General features: G+C 42.9%; 1 protein-coding gene across 2 annotated transcripts in view; it reads right to left on the bottom strand.

Moving 5' to 3' along the window:
* The window catches only part of Mtmr10 (myotubularin related protein 10), a 55,099-nt gene that overhangs the window by 22,708 nt on the left and 16,049 nt on the right, over positions 1–16,342 (bottom strand). The window contains exons 6-7 of one of the 2 annotated variants that reach the window (XM_006975839.4): positions 9,564–9,654; positions 3,482–3,662 (exon numbers count right to left, since the gene is read on the bottom strand). In XM_006975839.4, the coding sequence (XP_006975901.2) occupies positions 3,482–3,662; positions 9,564–9,654 (272 nt within the window). The remainder of the gene's footprint in view (positions 1–3,481; positions 3,663–9,563; positions 9,655–16,342) is intronic. The other variant, XM_076544237.1, reaches the window with a different exon arrangement.

Raw genomic sequence — 16,342 nt, 5'->3', positions numbered from 1 at the left:
GTGTTTTATCACAGCAATAATAACCCTAACTAAGATACTGCCCACCAACCGATGACTAGATAATTAAAATATGGTCCATATACACAGCTGAATTTTATTCAGTGGTAGAGAAAAATGAAATCATGACATTTGCAGAAAAATGATGGAGCTGGAAATCACTCTGTTAAGCAATACAAGCCAGACTCAAAAAGACAAACACTACATTTCCTTTCATATGTTGAACCTAGATTTAAATCCGTGAGGGGTGCATGTTTGTGAAGGTCATAAATCTAGGAAGGAGACCATGAGAGGGAGGGAAGATTTGAAGGGGGTGGGAGAGGGGAAAAGGTAATGGGACAGCACTGGCTGTGAAAACAGGAGGTGCTTGGGGGAGGAGACCATCAAGGGGGGACAGAAGGACAGGAGAGGAACATGGGAGCTGGGGATGAATTGGAATGACATATAATGGCCCATATGTAAGCAAATAACATTATTGATAATAATAAAACCCATTATTTTTAGATTAAGTACTTAATTTCAAAAAGGAGCTGGAAGACAACTCAGTCGGTAAGGTCCCTGCCACTAAAGCGAGAGGACCTGAGTGTGACTCCAGAACGCACATACAAAGCTGGCATGCTGGCCCCTGCTTCTAATCCTGGGGCTGGGGAGGCATAGGCAAGTAGATTCCTGGAGCTCCCTGGCCAGCCAGCCTAGCCTTACCACTAGCACACTCCATCTAGGAATACAGTGGTGGACCAAGTCTGGGGAATGGTACCTGAAGCTGCTCTCTGGCCTCCGCATGCACACAGATACCCCACCACCACGACCGAGTTTTAAAAAGGAAGAAAAAGTAGCATACTTAAAACACAATGATGTGCTCTGTGGACCTCAGAAACATGTGAAACACATTTATCTCCTCTTAACGTGCATCACTTAGTAGGATGGCATCATGGGAGGCACTGATAATCCCTCTCAGTGTATATGTATGATGTGGTCAATTCTCATAAAATTAAAATTTGAACATGAGAAAAATACAGAGCAATACAAATGATTTTCTAGAATGACTATTAAAACAACTGTACTCTCTAGGAAACATCTTCACTTATGGAGCCATGTCTTGAAGGCTGTGGGAAAGAAGAGGGCAGGCAAAAGAACAAAGCCTGCGTGGTGGTTTGAGTAAGAACGGCCCCCATAAGCCCATATATGTGAATGCTCAGTCATCAGGGAGTGGCACTGTTTGAGAAGGATTAGGAAGTGTGGCTTTGTTGGAGGAAGTGTGTCACTGGGGTGGGCCCACACTAGGGCCAGTGTGCTCTCTCTGCCTGTGGATCAGGATGGAGCTCTCAGTCACTGCCCTGGTGCCTGCCTGCATGCTGTCATGCTCCTCACCAGAATGGTAATGCACTAAGCCTCGGAAACTGTAAGCCAGCCTCCAGTTAAATGCTTCCTCTCGTAAGAGTTGCCTTGGTCATGGCGTCTCTTCACAGCAATCCTACAGTGAGAAGGACAGCCTGTGAATCTACAAAGATGCTCATGGCCTCCTTGTCTTCCTCTTCTACCTCTTCACCCAGATACTCTCAGACACAGCTACTAGGGGGTGAGCTCACTGCTCTGTAAAGCTTTCTCTTTTCTTTCCTCCATACAGCCCAGCAGGTAGACGGAGCAGGCCTGGCTGGGCTCTGCCAATGGCTTCTCAGGACACACACTGGCACAAGCTGACCAGAAAGGTAATCCAAAGGAAAGCAGCAGAAGAGGAGAACTACATGATCCAGAGTACCTTTCCCAGACCCATACACCGACAAGTCCCTTGTAGAGGACCAGCCAGTGATAACACCATAGCACAAGTTTGCCCCCAAGAAAGCTGATTCTAAGCCAATGGAGACTTCAATGGTCTCAAAGCATTCTCAAAACTTCACCAATACTAAATTATGTTAAACAAAGAAACAAAAATTCCCGGTCACTTTTAAAGAATTCCAGGGCACCAGCTCACTATTCTAAAAATTGTTGAGTAAAAGAAAGATATTTATTCATTTATATTTATATACACACATTTTTTTCATATGAATCATAGTTCGTGATATTCTGAGCTGATGAGGAAAAGTATGGTAGAAAGCAGAAAGATGAGAGAAGTAGGCTATAAGCAACAGGAACCATTAATGAAATAGCAGATTCTCATTCCGTGAAAGGTAGTGAGGGACACAAAAGCAGCATGACCTACAAATGGAACTTCACCCTAGACAGAAGAGCACACAGCCCTCAGGCCTGTCAGTCAGTCAGCACAGTAAGGACATGTGCAGATACAGTGAGCTAGCCAGGGAGACTGAGGAAGTGCACACAGATCAAGCAAGCTAGAGACTGGACAGGATGCCCAGGGGGCAGCACCACCTGATGAAGCATTCCTGCAAAAAGGAGTCTGGGTCAATTACTCCGCAGGATGCAGAAGAACCTGTTAAAGGACAGCCAGGGGTGAGCCAGGGATACTTAGAATGTGGGGAATTCCACAGAACAACACCTTGGTTTTGTCTGTAAATGCATAAGTGTAACAGGGGGAGGACAAGAACATCGTACATTAAAAGGCCTATTGTGGGATGTCTTTCTGTATGCTGTGAATATATGTTGCTCTGATTGGTTGATAAATAAAGCTGCATTGGCCTATGGCACGGCAGGATGGAGCCAGGCGAGAAAACTGAAGAGAGATAATAAAAGGAGAAAGGAGAGGAGAGGGAAATGCCAGCCGCTGCCAGCAGACCAGTAACACCACAGCCATGTGGCAACATATAGATTAATAGGAATGGGTAAAGTTATAAGAGCTAGCTAGCAAGAAGCTTGAGCCATAGGCCATCCAGTTCGTAATTAATAAAAGCCTCTGAGTGATTATTTTATAAGTGGCTGCAGGACCATGGGGCTGGGTGGGACAGGAGAAACCTTCCAGCTACCAAGGCCTATGGGACACACCACTCAAATTCAGTGTAAGACATTCCTGAATTTTAAATCAACTTTAAAAAGACAGTTGTAAGAAAACTGCAAACCAGCTGAGTGGTGGTGGCGCATGCCTTTAATCCCAGCACTCAGGAGGCAGAGGCAGGTGGATCTCTGTGAGTTCAAGGACAGCCTGGACTACAGAGTGAGATCCAGGAAAGGCGCAAAGCTACACAGAGAAACCCTGTCTCGAAAAACCAAAAAACCAAAAAACAAAACAAACAAACAAAAAACTGTAAACCAATACTTACTAGATTTCCTAACAATAATAAAAAGTTACTGTCAACATCTTTGGGACACTATGGATGGTATGTTTATGTTACAATGTCCTTTAAAATAACATATCCTTTAAACCCTATTTAAAACAGGTATTAACCATAACTGGCAAGCTTATCAATGAAAGTGGAATTATTCTTCACAGAAGTTTTTTCCAGGTGTGTGTGTGGTGTGTGTGTGTGGTGTGTGTGGTGTGTGTGTGTGTGTGTGTGTGTGTGTGTGTGTGTTGTGTTAAAATCAGACGTACCAAGTAGATATCATGTAACCCTCGTTGACAGAACAGACTCTCCACCCGGAAGCGCCTGTCCTCTTGATCTCTCTGTCCCAGTCTGAGTAAGTTTCGAACAGTGGCGTCCTCGGGCTGCTGCTGCCGCCAGCACCACTCCATACTCCTCCAGCTCCTGAGGCTACTCCGTTAACTTTGTTGGCTGTGGGAAAAGCAATATTAATTTGGTTGAACTATATGCCCTCTCCGCCAGCATTTGCTTGCTGTCTTCTGTCACATGCATACCCTGAGGTGGGACCTCCTGCCTTATCTTTCACGTCTCCCTTTCCTGGTCCTTGCCGAGCTCTTTGCTGCTGTCCAGACTCCTTTTCCTTTCCTGTTCTCCACTGGCTTTATCTCCCCTGTGCTTACAGGCAGCAGGCCAACTTGATTCTGAAGACTTCCATGCCATCCCACTGGTTGCTAACGCTGCTGGGACACACACTGTTCCTTTTCTTCTAGGCACTTCCTTATATAATGAACAATGTCTGCTGCCCGTACTTTGTCTCCACTTACTGTCCTTATTTTCCAATTCTCTCCCATTCCTACCAATTTATGGAAACTATTTCTGAGCCTCAGTTCCCTCACTGTTCCACACTGAGGGGTGAATCTGCCATCTGCTTCCTTTCCCACACTGGGGTAGGAAGTTCATGGAGTCACCCAACAGTTTTCACGTCCTCAAATATTTTGTTTTTCTAGCATCACGTTCGCATCTGTTCACGAGATGATTCTTGGCTTTGTAAAGCTACTCAGCTTGAGAAGCTGACAGAGCTGCTTGTGCGTCACTAGAAGCTACGGCACTATCCCACGTGGTGAGTCTGGAGGTGGGTCTAGATTTCACCTCCTTAGCAAGGAGTGTTGCCCAAGACAGGAGCACCCTACGGCCTGGGAGCACCTGACAAACAGGAGAACAGCTGTGTCAGCCAGTCTGCTGTGCCTTGGGGTGATGCCGTGACCCCTCTTGGCCCAGGGCCTCACTGCCACAGGTTTAAGTGGCAGTTCCTAGGCTGACATTCCTGACCTGACGCTGTACTACACCAATGCCAATGGTGTTTTCACGCAAAAGAATGGTTTCACGATACTGGCTTCTCACCCCAACCTTTCAATGATGCTCCTTTTCTAAAAGAATCAAATCTAAATGGCTTCTTTAGGCCATAGAGATCCCTCACATAACTGTTTATTTACCATCATCTCCAGCTTTCTTTCTTTCCTGTGGCCATGCAAAATACCTAATTATCACATGAACATGCTACACCCCATTCTCAATGGTTAATTCTCAAAAGTTAATTAGTAACTCTTGGTACAAGACAGATATTTTTGGAGACCTTATGATGAACTATTAAAGTGTGAGAACAGAAAGGTAAGTTTTCTATCTATTATTATGAAGGCTGTAGCAGGCCAGTAGGGAGTGTGTAAAAATTATGAGCACTAAATAAACTATATACAATAGAGATGTAGAAAGGGATGGGCAAGAAATCTATGCTGAACTGACAGAGTCCCGAGGAAAGTGTCAAAAGTTGCCAGGGAGCTGGTAAGGAGGAGGTGGGCATGCTGAGCAGGGAATGGGACTGGACAATGGTAAGGCTTCAAGGAATCCATACAGCTGGAGCAGGGAAGTCAGACATGGTGGGAGAGCAGCTATAGATTACATGAGGCCTAGACTTTAGATCTGTGCTACTCCAGAATGGAACCACTCACCAGCCACAATGGCCATTTATATATCAACTAAGACAAAAGTTAAATGAAACTAATGCCAGTCACTCAGGTATACTAAGGACATTTCATGTGTTTAATAGCCCACATGGAGCTGGTAGGTACCCCACATGACAGTGCAGAAAAAGGATACTTCCATCACTGGAGAGTGCTAGTCTAGCTCACCAAGTGTCTGACATGCTGTGCTAGGAATTCTCAATTTTACCCCTTACAAGGCTGTACTTTAGAATTAGCCAGTGAGTCTGATTTTAACAGGGTTTGACAAAAATTATAATGCTAATTAGCTTATATCCTCACACCACACTCCACTTCAGTACTTTCTATGGAATATAACACCGAGAAAGTGTGTTGGCTGACTCACAGGACTTTCAGGTGACTAATCAATACAGCGTTCCAAAGCATTAAGCAACTCATCATATTACTAAATGTAAAGGGGGAAACACCCCATATGATCAGTTCAGTAAGTACAGAAAAACTTGAGGTAGAGCTCAACACCTGTTTTTGTTTTTTTAAGACAACTTTTCCAACTTGATATAGAGTATTTTTCCAGAACCCGCAGTAAACAGCATTAACATTAAAACCGAAGACAGAAATGGTGCCTTCTAGCCAGCACTGCTATTACTCAGTGCTGTACCACAGACTTTGGCACTAAACGGGACAGCCATCACAGGACACGGACATAACGAACACACTCTTTTGTGGGGGTTAGCACTTGGACAGAAAATCCCCAACTCAGTTCATGTTTAGTTTTCTGAATTTCTGAACCCATCTTGAGGATGCTCTACTATTTGAGATTATTTCTCTAGATCTGCTGATGAATAGACAGATTTTCTGAGCCTAAAGTGAGAGCATTTTGGGGTCCTGTGTATGTATGTATGTGCTACTTTGCAGGTTCCTCTTGTTTGTTTCTTAGTAGCTGGGACTGACTACACTGTCATCAGCTCTGTGTCTTCTTTGGAGGTCATCATGAGAAGTAATCTGACGGCACAGACTGCAAATTCTAGTGCTCCCTAAAATGCCCCCAAGGCCTGCTCTATTCGAGGACCACTTAGAAGGATTGCAGCAGCAAGCTGATCAAAGTGAGTCATCTTAGGAGACTGTATTTCCTGATGGCTACTTGACAGGTTTCACTCACGGCTCTTCAACAGACTAAATGAACCTAGGCCCTAGGCATTCTAGACCCCGGCATTTTCTATGGTTATTTTATATATCTAGTCCTAGAATGTAACTATTTACCTAAACTATATTTTTGAGCTATTATATGTAATTGACTACCCCCTCCCCAAACTGGCACTCAGAATGACCTCAAGTTACAAGAAAGATAGTAAGAATGGTCAAAATATGCAAAGAAAGCCTACCACTGTGATGGTACCGTGGGAATTAGAAGTCGCAAAGAAGGATAAAGAAGGTAACCTCAAAATACTGAGGTTGTTCTTAGTGGAGACTCTGACCCTGAGAGCCTGTGAGGGAGCCAACATGGCAGTTTCTATAGTGATTCTGCTGCTTTGGTGGCTAGCATTCGAGAGACAAGATCGATCACATCATTTATAGTCACACTGAGAACTCTACAAGCACCCGAGCAAAAAACTGACAATTCCTACACTGTTCCAAATTGTTGCAGACTACATATTTTTTTTCAAAGAATAATTTAAAATGAAGCCAGGTGGTGGTGGAGCACGCCTTTAATCCCAGCACTTGGGAGGCAGAAACAGGCGGATCTCTGTGAGTTGGAGGCCAGCCTGGGCTACAGAGTGAGTGCCAGGAAAGGCGCAAAGGCTACACAAAGAAACCCTGTATTGAAAAATAAAAAAATAGCCGGGCGTTGGTGGCGCACGCCTTTAATCCCAGCACTCGGGAGGCGGAGGCAGGAGGATCTCTGTGAGTTCGAGGCCAGCCTGGGCTACCAAGTGAGCTCCAGGAAAGGCGCAAAGCTACACAGAGAAACCCTGTCTCGAAAAACCAAAAAAAAAAAAAAAAAAAAAAAAGAAAAATAAAAAAATAAAGATTTTAAAATGAATTCTAAAATACTAATTTAAGGTCTATATTACTATCCTTTTTAGGATAATTTTAGTAAAGTTCACTAAAAATGTACATGTTTGAATGGGATAGCTTTGGATTACAGTAGCATTTTTAGGTGTTTGTATGAAGCAACTGCTCTGAATCCTTTGGAGCTATGCACTGCCCTGTACCTCAGGATGCTCACTCAAGTGTCTGGATGGCTACTGATTCTTTCAGAAATGGTTCTTACTCATCTGATGCTGGACACGAAAGAAAACCTCACATTGCCTAAGACAATAAGAGGGTCTTTTCCAGATAACTGCAGGAGATAGTCTCTAACTTCAGATCCTATTTGTGGAAACACCTTTGTCACCTACCTGCCTGAAAAAGGGCTTCTTTAATCCAGCCAATGAGTCAAGGTGCCATCCAGAGGTTCAAGAGAGGGTAACTGAGCATCTTTCACTCACTGGGAACTGGGAACTGTGACTGCAGTGTATGGAAATTTCAGGCTTCTTTTGACCTTAAGGATGTAGTTTATGCTTCTGTAACAGCATGGAAGGATATTAAAGGATGTTACCCTATGAGGAAACTAAGGAAAACTTTGGCCAGAACTATGCTTATGAAGAATTTGCTGAAGGAGGAGGGGTTAGAAGGATGCACTATTAAAAAGTGCTCCTGAATATTTTTAGTCATTACTAATCATCCAATTGCATCAGCCAGTTATAAGAAAATAAGAGGGACTGGATTAGAAGAAAACATGAAGAACTTCAACTTTTATAGACTGGAGATGCCCACAAGAAATGAAGGCGGGAGGATCCCAAGAGTAACTCGTGCAGTTGTCAGGTCACCAACTGTACAGCTGACTACTTGGCAAGCCCAAGGCACCATGTTTTTGCAAAAGTCTAACTCAGCCAACAAAACACTCCTATCAGAAGAAAGCAGCATGAAAACCTGGGCTGTACCACAAGCAAACGGAAGCAGGCTCCCAAGACTGACTGGAAATCTTCCTATGCGCTGCTGTCTTGAAACAGGGTATCTCACTAATGAGCCTGGTGGTCACTGCTCTGTAGCTGACACTCAAGGACTTAGGTTTTTGTTTTCAGATAGGAAGTGGATTTACATAAAAACTTACATATCAACTTCAAAAATAACTGTGTTGCTCCAGACTAAGAATCACTGTACATATGGATAAGAAAAATTAAGACACAAATACTGTGTTATCCAATTTCTATGAAGTAGAATTGAAGCTGTTCTAAGACATTATTTTCAAGTATTATCTCTAGCATTGATAAATACCTTCAAAAGTAATGTTGTTCTTAAAGCATCTGTGTCCCAAGCTCTAATGCCACATTTATATGCAATGACACCACAGTGAACATGTTATATAAATTAATACCTTGTGTTTTAAGGTAAGAAGTATAAAGGTTCAGTACAATTAATTATCTATAAGTCCTAGAGCAGTGGTTCTCAGCCTTCCTAATGCTGCGACCCTTTCATACAGTTCTTCAGGTTGTAGTGACTCCCAACCATTAAATTATTTTCACTGTTACTTCAGAACGCCTTTTGCTAATGTTATGAATCACAATGTAAATACTTTGGAGACAGAGTTTTGCAAAAGGGGTTGCGACCCACAGATTAAGAACCACTGCCCTAGACCATGCTGGGACAAGTGGATCTTTCATCAATTTTTCTCCCTTCAACAGTGGTGGAATGTGTACTGGTAGCTGTCATTGAACGGACACTAACCCATGAGGAGGCTAACAGAAGATACATGGTCACTGTGTTAGGAATTACGTTATCTAGAACACACGATTTAAAACAGAATTACATGATCAAATCTAAGGTTTTTTCTTGATGCTGTCATAGAAAACATAGATATGTGGACAAAACTATTTACCACAAAATTACCTAGAATATATCTATAGCTTGACAAGTGCTCATCTTCTTTCCATCGATTTTAATCAGAAAATAAAGTCAGTATTTTGAAAATCTTAACAAAGTTCTCTAAAAGGTTTTAACCATTTCAGCTTTTATATAAAATCACATTTTGCCAGAAATTTTGTGGTTTTCAACTATCTTTTGGTTTTCTGCCAGTTTTAAAACTTAAGCTACAAGTAAAAACAGCAGGAGATATACAGAGCATAAAATACAAACCAGTGCCTACAGGTGAAATGGGTGCGTTACCCTGCAAGTGGGGCTAAGGGCTGCCTGGGCACTTCTCAGGAGACACTGACAAACAGCGGCTCTTCTAGAGCACCGTGTTCATTTCCTACACTCACTAAAACTCTAACAAACACACAAATAAAATGGACACATGTAAGTTAGTCACAATACTTAGTATTTTCATATTTACCTGAATTGTGGTATTTTTTCCCAACATATTCAAATGCAAAGAGTAGCTGGAGGTCTGTTGGCTGGGAATAATGAGCTATTGCAAGGCATACCTAGGAAAAATTCTACATTTAGAATTTGAATTTAACACACTTAGTTAAATGAAATGTACAATAAGGCCTTGCTTGGCCACTGGGAGAGTCATCCTGGGGCAATGGCTACAGATACTATTTACATGTTTTTCTGTTCACCTAATATGAAAGAACTATTTAAGGCCAAGTATCTCATTCATTGTTGTGCCTCCAAGACACTGTTTAATCTTTAATTAGTACACTGTAAGTATTCAGTATGTATTTGCTGAGTTCATTTTTAAGTGGAATAATTTTATCTGTAAATAAAACTTGAAAGTTAAAGAAGCGTTCTCCAAAACAACAGTAACAACGTAGCCACTTAACAACAAAACCCAAAGTTTCAATTTTAGTGGTTTTAAAAAAAAAATCTTCAGGGATTAAAAAAAAACTAAACCACAGCCACAAAAAAAAAAAAAAAGAAAAGAAAAGAAAATTAGGAGTATCTGTATCTAGACATGGATGAAGTACATTTTAAAAAAGCATTCCAGTGAACTGGGGTAAGACTAGAAAAGCATGGGATAGCAAACCAACAAATCACGCCGAGTCCTAGCTCTACTAAGTGCTTGTATGACTTCACTTGTGTGAGGTGGTTCTTTTCTCATAGCCTTGGCCTTCTCATCTGTGACATGATGGAAACACCTGAACTGCTTTAATTATTAACAACTGAGCATGCCTAGCCTTCAAAGGCACTCTATCTAGAAACACTACTATTCTCAAAGGCTATTGGATAGAAGGAAGGACAGTGTTCCATGCTTACAAGCCATGGATGAGACTGAGGAAGAAAACAGCCCTAAGTGAGCAAAGAAGACAAAAGAAATCTAAGGCATGTATAGAGCAAGAAAGGTAGAAGGTCTTTCTTAAAGTGGTTATATATGACTTGGAGGTGAACCATAAACCAGAATGATATACTTTTGACAATGAGCAAGCAAGAAAAGTTTATTGTCCGCTCATTTCAAATCAGTGGTGTCTTGATGCAAATTCCATTAACCATCTGTCAGCTTGTTGCTTAAACTGTATTTTAAAGTGTCTTCCAGATAATGACATTTCTTATCATAAAAAGTTAAAGCATAAACCAAGGAGACAAACTTATCACTGGATTTTAATGAAAGGAAAAGCTTTCTAAAACTTTTATTGCCTTGATTTCTCAGTGCCTAACCACAGAGCATCCTGTAAGGGTCCCACTCACAATTTTATAAGACTATTTATAAGACTCTATTCCTCTTTGCAATTCCTATTCTGTACCCCAACCTGTGTGCTGTTTAGTGTTGACTGTCACCTCGACAGAACCTAGACCCACTGGGAAACGAGCCTCTGGACACTCCCTGACTAGGTTAATGGATGTGCAAAGGTCCATCTAAACTGCGGCATGACCATTCCCTAGGCAGGGGATCCTGGACTGTACACGTTGAAAGGCAAACTTCTCTGTTCTTGTCACTATGTGTAATGTGACCTGATGCTGGCTTCCAGCTCCTAACCCAGAACTGTGAGCTGAACAACCCCTTCCTCCCTTCAACTGCCCTGGTCAGAGTACTTTATCCCAACAGGAAGAGAAACTGCAACAGTCTTCCTTGAAGGGCTTCTAGCAGCAAAACTGTTCAATCTACGCTGTGACAAGGCCTGCATTACCATGTTTACTTCATACACACTCTTACTGTGCTTTTCACGAATGCCCTATTTTGCTATGCTGCCATAACTACATCCTGAAGCCAGACGTGTTTACTGGTCTCTCTGTGGCCTTCCCTGAATTTTAGGAATCTACACTTAAGGACTGTCCTCTAAACTGTGTTTTTGGCTAATTACTTGGCTGTCTTGGTGATGTGCTGTGGTTTCCATGTAACTGCACAGCCCTCCTCACTGGACAACATCTACAGTCAGACAAAAGCACGCCTGCATACACTGTGTCTGGCGACTGCAGCCACATCCTCTGCCGGGCTCACTGCTCCTCTCAGGCATATCTATTAAACATGACTCTTACCAAGTTTTCCTGGATGGAGCCCAAGAAACTGAAGCTTCTGCGTGCTGTAGCACCACTTGTGACTCTCTGGACAAGCACTGTGTCTAGCAGTGACAGCCCTACACATGCTATCAGATAGATCAGTTACTAGTGTAATCATGAAAATGCTATCCACCACTATAACTAGACTACTGCTTTTTCTAAGAAAATTAGACAGTTGCCTAGGCCCATTGACACAGAAGAAATTCACAGATCACTAATGATAGAATATGTTTATGAAGCAAAAGAGCACAAATCCCATGTGTAAAGCAAAACCCAACAGAGCCTATTTCTAAAGCTCCTTTAAAAATCAGACAGTGGCACACTAACTTAGAAGACGGGGGGAGCTTGGGAGCTAAGGGCATGCTGTAGGACAGGAGTCTGGATCAAAGATGTCTTTGCTTTAAAGACAATAAATACTACTGTGAAACTAAAACTTGGTTCAGTGACTTCCATGACTGCTGCTTTTCTGAGAAGGAAGGGGAGCTGGTATTACAAACTGAATTTGCTGTTCAGAAGCGCGACTATAAGGATGTGTACGTTATTGTCTGGCACAGGCATATATACATTTGCATATCTGTTGATGAGGAGAGTCATATTGCTTCTGTGGAACACCCACAGAAGAAAGAAAGCCAGATGTCTTCTGTTTTGACCTTTTCCCAACACGCTATTTTAAATGCTTATGTCCAAATTCCTGGCTTCTACTTGAAAGAGACTTTGAAAGACTTTATAAGATCTCGTTTACATGTAAAATTATTCTTATTATACAAATATTGCCTAATTAATAATTTTTAAAGGAAAAACCCATAGTTGATTTATCTTCCAACTGAAGCACAGCACTGGAGACATCAAATCCAAGGATGATTAACCTCCAGCTCTACCACATTTGCAAGCAATCCAAGTTCCCTATGTTTCTGTGGTTTAGTACCAAGGAGGAGTAAGTATAGGTTCCAGACAAAATGACAGTCCTAACCAGGTGTACTCACATCTGCAATCCCACCAGCATATGGAAGACTGAGACAGGATTACCACTTTCAAGCCAGCCTGGGCTACATAGTGAGATCCAGGCCAGCCAAGGCTACAAGGTGAGACTGAGTCAAGAAAACTGAAACCAGGGCTAGTGAAGAAGATTAGTGCACACAACGCTTACTGCATAAACACAATGCCCAGAGTTTGATCTCCAGAACCACATCAAGAGGTGGAGGCAGGTGGTGGTGCACACCTTTGATCCCGGCACTAGGGAGGCCAAGGCAGGTGGATCTCTGAGTTCAAGGCAGCCTAGTCTACAGTGTGAGTTCCAGAATAGACACGGCTACACTAAGAAACCTTATCTCAAACACACGCACGCACACGGAGCTGGAGACAGTAATGTGCACCTGTCATCCCAGAGATGCAGAGTGAGACTTAGGTAGATCCTTGAGGCTCACTGGCTGGCCAGCCTAGCCTGCTACTGGGCACGCTCCAAGCCACTGAGACACCCTGTCTAAAGAACAAGGTGGATAGCTCCTGAGGTTGACCTTTGACCTACACAAACACAGGTCAACATTGACTGGTTTTGGTCATTTGTTTTGATTTTTTTTTTTAAGTGTTTTACTCTGCAGTTCAGGTTGGCTTTGAACTCAGTATTCTTCTATCTCAGCTTACCATATGCTGGAATTACAGGAATGTACAACTATGCCTGGCTTTCCAACCTTTTTGTTTGTTTCTTAACTGTGTATGTTTGTGTGCCTGAAATGTCCACAGAGACCAGAAGAGAGCATGAAATCCCCTAGAACTGGAGTTACGGGAAAGTTATGAGCTGGCTGATATGGGTGCTTGGAACTGAACTCAGTTCCTCTCTAAGAGCAGAGGTACTTTTTAACTACAGAACCATCTCTCCAGCCCCACTCTTGAACTAGATGAATGAAAATCATTTCTAATTGAAAATAAAAGATATCAGATATTTAATTCAATAACCATGCATCCATCTACCCGTGTATTTTTAAAGTGACAAATCATTAAAAATAATCTGAAGATATTTCAATTAATTTTTTTTTTACACGTCAGTTTTGAGCAAGAGTACATCAAAAGGAAATGGTGCTTCGAAGTTCCTATGAGGAAACTGCCCATTCTGTATCATTAAATTCCTTTCTTTGGACAGACCTTCACCAATACCATTGTTTCCCATGACAGCACAGAGACAGTGAAGATGAAAATGCTGTCTATGATCCAGCTGCACACACTAACCTAATTTAGTCAGGACACAATTGAAGAGAGCCAGTTAGACAGCCAGCCAGCGTTAGAGCAACAGCTAACAAGATGTGAACCAGTGAGCCAATCTAATATTCTGAGCATTCCTATTTCAAACAAAAAATAGAAATGCTTTTAGAGTTTCAAAAATAATCCATAGTTGATGAATCACAGAAGTCCAAGCGTACACCTGATCCCTTTAAAAGAACTTACACGAACCAAAGCATTTCCCATAGGAAACTTAACATTAAAGATTCCAGGAAGCAAATCAACTGAGCCTTCACTTCCCAACTGATGCTCCCTGCTTTCTGTTCCTAGAGACAGGGCCTCACCATGTTGTCTATAGCAGCCTTGAACCTGGAGAGATCAGGTAATCCTCCTGCTTCACTATCCCTGGGACTGTGGGTGGGTGCACAGTCAAGACTGCAGGGCTCATTGTTTTTCAGAGGTGGAATCTCCGTTTGCAGCACAGGCTGACCTTGAACTCAAGATCCTCTGGTCTCAGTCTACTAAGTGACTGGGACTGCAGGTATATGCCATGGGGTCAGCTCCTTCTGAATTGACACAAAAACCTTCACTTGAAATTTAAATTTTGCCAGCCATTTACAACTCTGTATTTAAACCATGTAAGTCAGAAGATTCCTATTGTTTTATTTCCTCTGCTTCCTTTCCCCTCATCTTTCTCAGTACTGCACAGAAGACAAGGAGGGCCACTTGGGGCCCCAGTGGTCCTTTCTTTGTGAGACACTGGGAAAGGGTTTGTCAGAGGCTTGGCTTTGACACTCACCAGCGTGGCTGCTCCTTCACACTCGTCTGTCCCTGCCTCATCCTCACTAGACTTGCATTCTTCAGGGAAAGAAGCCACATCCTGCCCTTCCTTTCTGTCTTGGAAACCTAGCACATTGTGAAGGAGTTATCCAATGACACCCTCCCCTCATCCAGTGCTGGAGAATTTCATGACAACTGGACACAAGCTAAGGTCATCTGAGGGGACAGAAACTCAGTTAAGAAAATGTCTCCATAAGGTCAGCTTGTAGGCCGGGCGGTGGTGGCGCACACCTTTAATCCCAGCACTCGGGAGGCAGAGCCAGGCGGATCTCCGTGAGTTCAAGGCCAGCCTGGTCTACAGAGCAAGATCCAGGAAAGGCACCAAAACTACACAGAGAAACCCTGTCTCGAAAAAAAAAAAAAATCAGCTTGTAGACAAGCCTGTAGGATATTTTCTAAATTAGTGACTGATGGGTGAGGGCCCAGCCCATTGCAGGGGTGCCATCCCTGGCCTGGTGGTCCTGGGTTCTATAAGAAAGTGGCTAGACAAGCCAGTAAGCAGCACCCCTCCATGGCCTCTGCATCAGCTCCTGCCTCCAGGTTGCTCCCTGTTCCTGTTCTGACTTCCTTCAGTGAGCGGAAGCCAAATAAACCCTTTCTTCCCCAGTTTGCTTTTGGTCATGGTGTTTAATAGAAACTCTAACTAGGACACCCAAGAAGAATGTGAGCAACTGAAAACTGAAAACCTCCTTATAGAATGCACACCAAAACATAACCAATAAGTACTCCAGAACAACCCAGTAACTCTGACTTCCATTCACCAAATATGTCATCTGAAAAACATAGTAAGAGTGGGAGAGCTTTAAACTTTCTGAAAGAAAACTAGATTTCTTAGGCAAAACACTCTATTAACACAACCTCACAAGTCCCATGGTATTCCTACTCTCAACATGCTGCACATCACAGTGATAGTTTTCATAGGTAGGTTCGAACTTCCTTGGTCAATGAAATTACAAGTATATATTTAAGCTTGAGAAAGTGACTTGATTAAATATTTTATTTGTAGTGTTCTACCTAACCAGTCCTAAAGCCTTTCTACATAAGAAGGGCACTCTGACATAAAATGCCAAAATCACAAACAGCAGAATCCAGCCACTGAAAGGAGTCTTAAAGTTCCCAAGCTGAATGGTCATGTGATGGTCACGTCAGCTGCAGATAGAAACAGTAGCTCGGACACACTACTGCCACTCTGCTCACAGGCCCAGCAGCCATACATTGTAGGTATCCATCTCATGCTTGCCTTCCAGGGGAGAAACTGCTGGCTCTAGTTATAAAGACCAATCTCCCACCTCCTCACCAAAGGATATGCAGACAGCTAGCTGCCTTAAGATAGTTCTGACAGCCTTAACTGGCAACACCAGGAATTTTACTGCAGTCTGCTGAGCATGAAAAACAAATGCACCACTGGTAGGCTAGCACTGTGAGTCCTGGTCCATGAGGACACTGTGAGTCCTGGTCCATGAGGACACTGTGAGTCCTGGTCCATGAGGACACTGTGAGTCCTGGTCCATGAGGACACTGAGTCCTGGTCCATGAGGACACTGTGAGTCCTGGTCCATCAGGACACTGGAGTCCTGGTCCATGAGGACACTGTGAGTCCTGGTCCATGAGGACACTGGA

This window comes from Peromyscus maniculatus, chromosome 1 (assembly GCF_049852395.1).
Source record: "Peromyscus maniculatus bairdii isolate BWxNUB_F1_BW_parent chromosome 1, HU_Pman_BW_mat_3.1, whole genome shotgun sequence".
NCBI classification, from domain to species: Eukaryota; Metazoa; Chordata; class Mammalia; order Rodentia; family Cricetidae; genus Peromyscus; species Peromyscus maniculatus.
Note: the sequence above shows the minus strand (reverse complement) of the source record. Positions and strands in the feature narration are given on the sequence as shown.